At 38.2% G+C, this 10,626-nt stretch overlaps 1 protein-coding gene across 1 annotated transcript in view; it reads left to right on the top strand.

Annotated features, from left to right (window-relative positions):
- The first annotated feature begins 994 nt into the window (after positions 1-994).
- The window catches only part of rad50 (RAD50 homolog, double strand break repair protein), a 31,068-nt gene continuing 21,436 nt past the window's right edge, over positions 995-10,626 (top strand). The window contains exons 1-15 of the mRNA XM_005926403.3: positions 995-1,256; positions 1,785-1,922; positions 2,096-2,179; positions 2,603-2,754; positions 2,884-3,069; positions 3,154-3,358; positions 4,411-4,539; positions 5,217-5,382; positions 5,627-5,685; positions 5,850-5,984; positions 6,451-6,657; positions 8,062-8,244; positions 8,522-8,679; positions 8,795-8,970; positions 9,817-10,054. Of these exons, the coding sequence (XP_005926465.1) occupies positions 1,794-1,922; positions 2,096-2,179; positions 2,603-2,754; positions 2,884-3,069; positions 3,154-3,358; positions 4,411-4,539; positions 5,217-5,382; positions 5,627-5,685; positions 5,850-5,984; positions 6,451-6,657; positions 8,062-8,244; positions 8,522-8,679; positions 8,795-8,970; positions 9,817-10,054 (2,207 nt within the window). The 5' untranslated portion in view covers positions 995-1,256; positions 1,785-1,793. The remainder of the gene's footprint in view (positions 1,257-1,784; positions 1,923-2,095; positions 2,180-2,602; positions 2,755-2,883; positions 3,070-3,153; positions 3,359-4,410; positions 4,540-5,216; positions 5,383-5,626; positions 5,686-5,849; positions 5,985-6,450; positions 6,658-8,061; positions 8,245-8,521; positions 8,680-8,794; positions 8,971-9,816; positions 10,055-10,626) is intronic.

The following is a 10,626-nucleotide window of genomic DNA, read 5'->3' as shown; positions in this document are numbered from 1 at the left end:
TTTTTATATTCCGAGTAATCAAATAAAACTAGTTAACTGAAAACAAACACGGTTTGGAAAAGTAACTAAAACTACACTGCACAGATATAAAACAAACGTTTAAAAAAGTGTTTTCAGCCTTGTTCTAGGTCGTGGATATCAAACTCATTTTACATGATGGGCCACATGCAGCCCATTTTAATCTTAAGATGACCAGAAAAGTGAAACTTTCCTTTCTGTCACTGTATAGAAATTTCATTGCATATTTAATCTTAGAGATATCTTAGTTAAAGAAAAGCAAGTGCAACTGCTACAGCAGCTTGTTTTTCTACACAATGAAGAAATGCTGACGTACAAAATGAAAGAAATCTGTCAGCAAAAAGCTTAAATTAAGAAATAAATATGTACAATTACATTTTTATTTTTACTGTGGACACATTGAAAAAAAGTCTATATTTATATAGTGAAAACAATTTATTTTCTGTAATGTAATTTTTGATCTATTACTTAATTACTTTAGTGTAGTATGGCTATGGGAGAGGCCTATCAGCATGAAAAGGTGTAAGACCTACAGTTAAAAGTCACATTTTCCAAAGCACTCCAGCGGGCAGGATTGGAGTCTTTGTTTTGGCCGATTCTGGCCCTTGGGCCTTATGTTTGACACCTCTGTTCCAGATATTACATCCGTTCCAGATATTAGAATCGAACAAATACCCCCATGTTGTGATAAAACGAGTAAAAAAAGTTATTACTTAAATGATAATTAAAAACTACAAAAAATACAATGAAATTAAACATTTGCACAATAAAAAAAATAACTGCAAAAGGGAAACTACTTTAAAAAGGGTGAAACGTTTGCAAAAGAAACAAACATATTCTAACTAATGAAACTAATAACTAACTTTAAGAACTTTCGTCCATACTGTAACTTGCAGAATAAAACACAAACACGGGCTACAGATGGACAGATCTATGGCGTAAGCTTGCCGCTCTATGTTCATATTCTATATTGACGTTCCTCCTCCCGGAAGTCAGCCTCTGCCTCTCTCACGCTACCTCCTTCCCAAGCAGCGCGAAAACTGTAGTTACACGTCCGAGTTGCACGGGGGTAAAAATTGTCTGTTGTGAGTTGAATTCACGTCGTATCTGTGGCTGTACACTACTGTTGTGAGCGAAATTAAACCCTGTGTCACGCTGCTGTGGGTCAGTGTGGCGCTAACTGCTAAAAACACTGCGACGTAGCATGAAAGCTAGCCTCCTGAGTTAACCAACACTTAGTAAGTACTTTGTTCTGCCAGCTTTCCAGATATACCCAATATACTGAACGTCGGGTACATGTTACTAAGATAGCTACTTTATTTAAATGTATCCTAAAAGAATATTTATTTCAGTTTATTGAACGCCGAAGCACCTTTGAAATAATTAATCACCGCTAACTCTGTAGTTAAGCTTTATTATAGTCTGTTGTTGAAGAAATTAATTAGCATAACAGGTAAAGATTCCAGTTTTCAGCTCAGGTCTTTTTAAGTCATCAAATATTATAGCGGAAGGTTTGTTTTGCTGAAAGACTTGTCAGTGTAGATTAGTGGTTACGCAGCACAAACTGATAACAGTTGAAAACAACAAACGCTGCTGCGAGCACATCATCTGATGTTAGTTATTCTTTTGATAAGACCTGTTTGTTAATGTGGCTACTGCCAATAAGAAACCAATAATCTGTCACTCCTACTATATTTCGTTGACTCACAGGGAAGAGAATCCCTGTGTGTCTTATTTTCATCACCTCTCCTTCTTTTCTCTTTCAGAAAGCAAAAATGTCAAAGATCGACAAGATGAGCATCCTGGGGGTGAGGAGCTTTGGGATTGAGGATAAAGACAAGCAAGTCATCTCTTTCTTCACTCCTCTGACTGTTCTGGTCGGACCCAATGGAGCAGGGAAAACAGTACGAAAGCATTTCTGACAAAAGCAATACTTGACTTATTGAAACATGACAGCGAACACAAGAGTCGACATAGCACTTTTTGTATTTTCCAAAGGCTTACAGGAAGTTGAAAAATAGTATTCCAGAATGATAAATGCTGCTGTCATGTATTCATTTCTTTTTGATGCTTTCAGACTATTATTGAATGCCTAAAGTATGCAACATCTGGAGAACTTCCCCCTGGATCTAAAGGAGGTGCATTTGTTCATGATCCAAAGGTTTGTTTGTGTTGAACTAAAAGTACATTTCTCTATTTCTGACTGCAGTGGTACACTTAAGACTCATAATGTGTGGGATGCATCTGAAATTACTTTTTGCAACAGATTTGTTTGTGTATTTGTAATATTTTATATGTTTTAAATGCAAATTTAATACTAGAAAACATAAGACAGGGATGAAGTGTGTGAAAAAGCCTGATTTAAGTCACTTGTGAAAATGACAATAAAACTCCTAACTGCTTGGTGCTAAATATCTTTATCAGGTTTAGTTTGTCTTCATACCTTAAGAATTGTTATGATTTCTCAAATTTAGCATTTTCTGAACATGTTAAAATTCAGTCTTAGCCTTTACATCTTCTTCAGGTCCTTGTTGGGTGATTTTTTCACCTTTATTCACGTATAGCGATGTTCATATGATTCCAGGATGCCCATGAGACGGATGTGCGTGCTCAAATTCGCCTCTTATTCTCAGATGTCAATGGAGAGAAAGTGACCATCCAACGCTCTATGTCATGCACTCAGAAGGCAAAAAGCTACACCTTCAAAAGCTTAGAGCAGGTCATTACCAGACAGAAGTAAGCCAAAATCTTATGTTTCTTATGTAAAGTTTTGTTTAAAGTTAAAAAAAAGAGAAATATTTGTGGATTGTATACTAAGGTTTCCTGACCTTTTTCTTATGCAACTGTCTATTATAATTCATCCAGAGATGGTGAGAAAGTCAGCTTGTCTTCTAAGTGTGGTGAGCTGGACCGGGAGATGATTTCTGCATTGGGTGTGTCGAAGCCTGTCCTAAATCATGTCATCTTCTGCCACCAAGAAGAGTCTAACTGGCCCCTTAGTGAGGGAAAAGCACTCAAAGACAAATTTGACTCCATTTTTGCTGCAACCAAGTAAATGGACGACACAAGTGTTGCATTACCCAGTTTTAGCCTAAAAGGAATTTCTGTTAATGTCAATTTCTCTCTCCTGATCAGGTATATCAAAGCTCTAGAGACAATGCGTCAGCTGCGACTCAAACAGAGTCAGACAGTCAAAGAGTGTCAGGTGGAGCTGCGCTACCTGAAGCAGAACAAGGAGAAGGCCCAGCAAATTCGAGAAACTGTGGACACCAAGGAAGCCCAACTGATGGCCTCAAAAGCCAGCGTCCAGCAGATAGAGAACCAGATTGAGCCGCTTGAGGTGGGCTGGTGTATGTGTGTTTTGTGTATTTATCTATTTGTTGGCTGCATATCCATGAGGCCAAGCTTCCATCCCATCACATCCCAAAGATGCTCTGTTGGGTTGAGATCTGATGACGGTGGAGGCCATTTGACTGCACTGAACTCATTGCCATGTTCATTAAGCCAGTTTGAGAAGATCTGAGCTTTGTGACAGTGTGTGTTATCCTGAAGCAGCCATCAGAAGATGGGCACGCTGTGGTCATAAAAGGATGGATATGATCAGCACTCAGAGAGGCGGTGGTGTTTAAACAATGCTCAATTGTTACAATGGAGTCCAAAATGTGCCAAGAAAATCTTGGCGAGTGGTTATTTAAGTTATTGTTGTCTGGAAGCAATCCAGTCATTCTCCTCTGTCCGCTTGCATCAAAAGGCATTTTAAGCCAGAGAACTGCCGATCTCTGGATATTTTCTCTTTTTCAGACCATCATCATCACCTTTCTTCCCCATTCTGAAGCTCAGTTTAAATTTCACCAGGCTGTTTTGACTGTGTCTGCAATGAATGTGTCCAAGTCTAAATGCATTGCTGCCATGCGATTTGCTGGTTACATACTTGTGTCACTGAGCAGTGCAAGAGGTTTACCTAATGAAGTGTATGTATACATGCATACATATTGTGGTGCAAGCAGATTTCAAACCTTGCAAGTATTTCTTCTTGAGTGGAAGAAGTTGAGGAACACGGATAAATTATTTGGGTGTGCTATGATTTAAAGTTTTTTTTTTTTGTTTTTTTTTTTAAATCCTGTGTCAAAGCATATGGGTGCAATGAGCACCTTGGAAGGGGATAAAATATATAAAATAACTTAAATATCTTATTCTTATTAAATCAACTGACCAAATATATTTTTTATATTTCACTGCAAATACATCCCTGTAGGAGTCTGTTACAGGTTTATTGTACTTCACTGCAAATGAACAACCAGTAATGCTTTAAGTAACTTCATTCACTGAATCAGCTGAATAAAGCTTATAGCACAATAATATTTAAGGTATAATGGTAATCGTCTTTTTCAGAATCGACTGACGGATATTGACCTTAAACTCGGGAAAGTGATGAAGCTAGATAATGAGATCAAGGCTTTAGACAGCAGGAAGAAACAGATGGAGGAGGACAATAAGGAGCTGGAGGAAACAATGGAGCAGGTAATTTGATAATATACGTAGTATATATATATTTTTTTTATTTTATTTTGTGATGAAAAACCTAAAGCAGAAGAACAATTAGGAATGACAACTTTTCGTAAAGGAGGAATGCCGGGATGAAAAAGACTGAAAAATTAAGTATGAGATAAATAATAAAATGCATGATCAAAGTTAATGAGGTTGTATTATTAATGTTTTTCCCCCCTATAATAGGCTTAATTATATTTATGTATTCATGTAAATATGCCAGACTTGGCCACACAGGCTAATTTTCTTCTGCAGGAAAAGCTTAGCAGTTGCCTCATTGTACTCTAGAGTCCACTTTGTATGATGTGTCATTATCTTCAGTGAGGAACTAATAAAAATTTTAAAAAAAGCTACAGAGGGTGAATGAGATTGTTTAACTTAACAATGAGCCAGTTAATCTTTGGCTAGCATGACCTCTGTATCTTTTCACTTCTGTTTGTTGGGTGATGGGATCTATTCCTATAGTTAACAGTATCAGGACTTTGAACTATATGGAACCAGAGCAATTGGGGCAGATTTATGACTGAAAGACCAAATTTATTACCACTATATACTGTTTTTATTTTAAAGCATTTATAAAAGCAGGTCCAAATGTCTATATTAATTGCACTCGGTGAGCCACTCTGAAACCAGTTTACTGTGTGTGGCAGGTGTTTCAGGGTTCAGATGAGGAGCTGCAGGAGATTTACCAGAACCACCAGGGGACAGTGAGGGAGAAGGAGCGAAGGCTGACCGAGTGCCAGAAGGAGCTGGAGAGAGCTGGCAGAGAGTGTCAGAGACTCAACAGAATCAAAGCTGAACTTCTGGGTGAACAAGGTACCCACAGCTGTACACCTGGTGCTACCAGGGTAGCTAAACATCTGTATCTGAATGTGAAAGCACACGCACGATTGAATATATTCCAGCATTCTGGCAGAATATCACACTCAATGCTAAATAAATGATTAAGCTGAAAATATTCGTATTATTAAAGCTATTTTTTTTAGCATAAACTTTATTTTTCTTTAGTACAAGACTAGCTTCTTACACCTATTTTGCTTTTGTTTTTCCTTCTTCCCAGGTCGTCTACAGTCGGAAGCTGACCACCATACACAAAACATCAGGAAACGTGACACTCAGGTAATGGGGGCACAGTCGCAGTTGTTGTAATGGAGGCTTTAAATGAATATAATCGAGTGACAGAGACTAGGAAAATTTCATCACAGCAGTGTCAAGCGAATGTTAGGTTGTTCCTTGAACAAATCACACATGTTGGTATATTTTTCCTCCCCTTTCCCACACAGGTTCGCTCTCTGTCAACCTACCTGGAGATGGAGGGCTATGACCGACCACCCTTCACTGCTCTTCAGCTTGAGAGCTTTCATCGTCACGTAACGCAGAGACTGGAGCAGGAAAAAGGGACACTTGGCCAAGTTATGGTAAGAAATTCTCAGTTGAAATAAAAAACCAAGAGTTTTCCTGAATTCATGTTATTTACAAACAGTTGAAAAACAAAATGGACAAGAATTCTTTTAAATATTTTCATTTTTTCATTTCTGGTTAATGCTGTTAAGCAGCGCTATTGTTTTCTCTCTGTCTGATCATATGAGAGACTCTTAATACATAAATATATCTTTATTATTCACTAGTGTCTTAGAAGGTTTTTCCATAAAACATTCAGTAATATAGACAGAAACTGTTAAGACGATGTTGGCATTTCATGTGCAGTTTTCTCTTTTGTGAAAGATTTTAACTACTGAACACAAGAAGCCACTGAAAATTCCACTCTTACTATATTCACAGAAGTTTTTGCATCACTCGTGAATTTTGGACTGTGCAATTAAAAATAAATATGCAGGTCATGTTCATGGTGCCTTATTCCTGCGTTTGCTTTTGTGTCATAAGGTCGATCTGCAGGAAAAGGAGCAGCAGAAGCAGCAGTCTATTGATGAAATGAGGGATAAGAAAACTGGCCTGGAGAGAACAGTGGAGCTGAAGAGAGACATGCAGGGAAAGAAGCAGCAAGAACTGAGGAGTGTCAGAGCAGAGCTGCAGAGGCTGGAGGGTTCGTCTACTCGACTGCAGGATCTGGAAAATGAATTGGCTAAAGTGGTGAGAGTATTTTGTTTTGCTGTGAATTTTAACAGGTGGTTGTTTTTTGGTTAATTTGCAGAATTCCATATTAAGGATTACACTTTGTTTGGGACACACAGAGCATGTGAACCTACACACAGTTATTCTGGAAAAAGATGTTGGTGCCCTCCCTACACATTCCCTCAAAAAATGTTTTTAATTTGTAGCATGTTTGACTCTTTATTCACACCAGACAAAGAAGTAGCAATGCTCAGGTTGTAACTTGATGTTTTGTCAGTAATGGTGATAACACTCGAATAGGGCAGTGCCTTTGTTTTCATACGCACATGGCGGAAAAAGCATTTCGGCGACGGAGAATGAGAAGGCCGAAAGCAGATCGTTGAATGAAACTGATGAACCAGAACTGGTTTGTAAAAATGCTGCAACTTCAGTGGTGTGGAACTGGTTTGGCTTTCGTCCGTCAGATACACCACAAAGCACTATTTTTGGTAGAGCATGCTAGCAGGCCGCCGTTATTACCGTGTTTTTTGGAAAATACGGCACACTTAAAATCAATCCTTTGATTTTTCTGAAAATCGATAGTGCCCCTTATAATCCCGTGTGCCTTATGTTTGAATTCTGGTTGTGTTTACTGACCTCGAAATGATTTTATGCACACGGTGCTCGAAAATCTGTCAAATGTTTTAGTACGACTTTGCTAAGCTACGAACCCGCACCGCTTGATGGATTGTCGGAGCATTACGGCTATCATAGGCAGGAGCCTCGCGGAGTGATACGTACTGTGCTTCAACATAATATTACGTATTGTGTGTGTATAACCTCTTTTTAAGTTTTGTGGATATTATACCTGGTTATGCTGAGGATATGTCGGCCAATTTCCACTGGAAATGCCTTTTGGTTAAACTGTCAGTAAGGAATTTGCATTTGCACTGTTAAATATTTATATAACTTTAATGCACATAAAAAACAGCTGCTTGTTTAAGTCAAAATATATTGATGTTTTGGGGGGTTTTTTGCACTAATAAAATTGTGGAGTCGTAAAGTATTTTGTCTAGTGTCAATTATATCGTCAGTTATATCGTTATCGCAAATTTTCAAATGTATATAGTGATAAATATTTTTGGTCATATCGCCCTGCTCTACACTCGAATAACAGATAACAGAGAGGACACACAGAAAGGGAGTAAGACAGAGAGATATACATTTCCTGAGCTTTCTCGAAGAGATTGTTTGCATAATGTTCAGAAATTTTTTTGTCAAACAGTTGTGCATTATTCCTACGATTTGTTATTATCATTTTTGTGAATGAAGTTTTAAAATTTTTGCCATAGAAAGTTTAACTGGAACTATACTGCTGACACACTGTGTTCTTTTGTTGTATAATTGATGCCATTTTTTTTCAATGTTTGTTTTCCTGTTCAGGAGCGTGAGCTGCAGAGTGCAATCCAGAACTCCAACGTGGAAGAGCTGAAGGCTGAGGTTTCGGAGCTCCAGAGAGAAAAAGCTGAACTTGACCGCAAACAGAGACGGCTAGATCAAGAGATGGAGACGCTCAACACACACATGACTGCACGCACGGAGATGGACATGCTGAAAAAGAATAAGGTAATGTGTCATCTACTGTTAAAGAAAAAGAGTCAACGTTGATTACTGCAGCCTTTCTTAGAGTTGACCCGCTCGAAGGTGATGTTAAAAAAATGTTGCAGAAACTCACCCAACTGTACTGTAGTGGTAGTAAAACCAAGTAACCCTGCATGGTAATCTAACCTTCTTTCTAACCTCTAACCTCCCTTCTTCGTCTTTCCCTTTTATGCCAGCTGCCACATCATGTTTCCTTTCTCTGTAGACTCTCATTTCTCCGTTTGCTCTTTTAATCTTTTAGGGCGAAAAGGAGGAGCAGGTACGCAAGTTCAAGTCCCGTCACAGTGAGGATCTGGTGTCCTTACTGGGCCACTTTCCCAACAAGAGAGAGCTGGAGGACTGGATCTATTCCAAGTCCAAGGAAATTAACAGCACCAGGAACAGACTTGCAAAACTCAAGTTAGCAAAATGCATTTACGTTGAAGCACACACACGATGAAAGAAAATGCTTTTAAAAAGACGTTTTTCAGAGGGACTGATTGGTGTTATATTGCTGTTTTTTCCTACATTTCAGTAAGGACTTGGCTTCAAGTGAGCAGAACAAAAGTCACATTTCTGCTGAGCTGCGTAAGAAGGAGCAGCAGTTAACCAGTGATGAAGAGAAGTTCTTCAATGTGTGTGGTAGTCAAGATCTAGACCAGGACCTGGGCAAACTGCAAGAAGATCTGGAGAAGATATCCAAACAAAGAGGTTAATGGCCTAAAAAATTAACTAGAATTGGCACCTTGGAGTTGACAAGATCCTTAATTGCAGTGTGGACCTTAACTGTAAACTATAAAAATGCCTCTTTTTCACTAGTGCTCTGGCTGCAAAAAGTCCAGTTGTATAGAACTTACTTTGTCATAATTACTTTCCCAATAAGTTGCTAGTTGTTATTCCTGTTTTATATAGTGGTGTTCATTGTAATAACCCAATGTAGTGTAAAAATGAGGATAAAGCAGAGTAGCTACTTATTGATAGTCCTTGATCATCATGTCTTGTCTAAAAAAACTAAAAAAAAAAACCCAAGATGGCCACAGCCAAAGTGCCAGACTTATTCTTTAAAACTTGGCAGATCAACAGGTGATGAACATGTCCATCATTAATATACATTTTATCTTTTATGTAGATAAGATGTTGCAGAGGTTGATGAGGTTCATTCTAAAGAAATACAGAATCCTTTGTGTTGCTGGGTGGATTTAACAGGTTCAGTGTTTCGCTCTTTAAATGCATCTTCTGTGCGTTTGACTACATTATAAATTAATGTAACAACATCTTTCCATCTGCGCTATAATCTCGAGTGAATCAACTTTGTTAAAATTGGTTGACATATTCAAAAGCATCACACAATCAAGAAAAGTATTTCCTATTGAATATAACTATATATGTATTCTCTGGGTATGCAGTAAGTTAACCAAGGAAGTGATTACTCGACTTTAGTGTGTATGCCCATTTTAACTAAAAGCCTAATGTACAGTGTGGTTGGTTGGCGTCTTTTCTAGTAATAATTGGCAAATGATTAATAAATTTTCTCTTTCTGCACCTGTCCTGGTATAGCCATGCTAGCTGGAGCCACAGCAGTGTACACCCAATTCATCAGTCAGCTGACAGAGGACAGGGAGCCCTGCTGCCCAGTGTGCCAGCGGCAGTTCCCCTCTGAGTCTGATCTGCAGGAGGTTATCAACGACATGCAGTCGAAGTTACGCCTGGTGCCGGACAAACTGAAAAATACAGAGCAGGACCTGAAGAGGAAGGAGAGGAAGAAAGATGAGATGATGGCTCTCAAACCTGTGAGGTACTGAACCAGAGGGGTCTCTGATCTGAGTTTGAGTGTTTTTTTTTTTGTTTTGTTTTTTTTCTTCTTCTGCTTCTAAACTCAAGTAAAAACAAATGTCAGGTGATACCCTCAACAATATTAGAACTAGAAAAAAATTGAAAAAATAAAGAGTAATAAAAAAATAGAAGACCAGAACTGTTGTTGTTTAGCATCATAGTAATTTAAAACTCTACCATAAAACAGTGCAAAGAACAAATCCCTGATGTCTTTTCTGTAGTCACCCAGTTGTAATAAGCAACAGGCATTTAAGCAGCACTGCATATAGACTGATAAACACCAGTCTATCGGACTGTGTAGCATAAGGTTCCTATACTGAGTTTGATTTTTTTAAATAAATAAATGACCATAAAAGTAAATATCTTTAATTGATTTTTCCAAAATTTACAGAGTTACCATTTTTCTTCCTAACAAGGAAATAAATTAGCCTGTCGACAGTCTCTTGTTCTCTTTCCTTTCCAGTAGATGGAGCTAGAGTGTCATAATTCTAAATTCTGGACACACACACACACACACACACACACACACACACA

The sequence above is a fragment of the Haplochromis burtoni genome, unplaced genomic scaffold (genome assembly GCF_018398535.1).
Source record: "Haplochromis burtoni strain Fernald_Lab_line unplaced genomic scaffold, NCSU_Asbu1 Contig_83, whole genome shotgun sequence".
Lineage (NCBI taxonomy): Eukaryota > Metazoa > Chordata > Actinopteri > Cichliformes > Cichlidae > Haplochromis > Haplochromis burtoni.
This window is presented reverse-complemented; position numbering and strand designations above follow the sequence as displayed.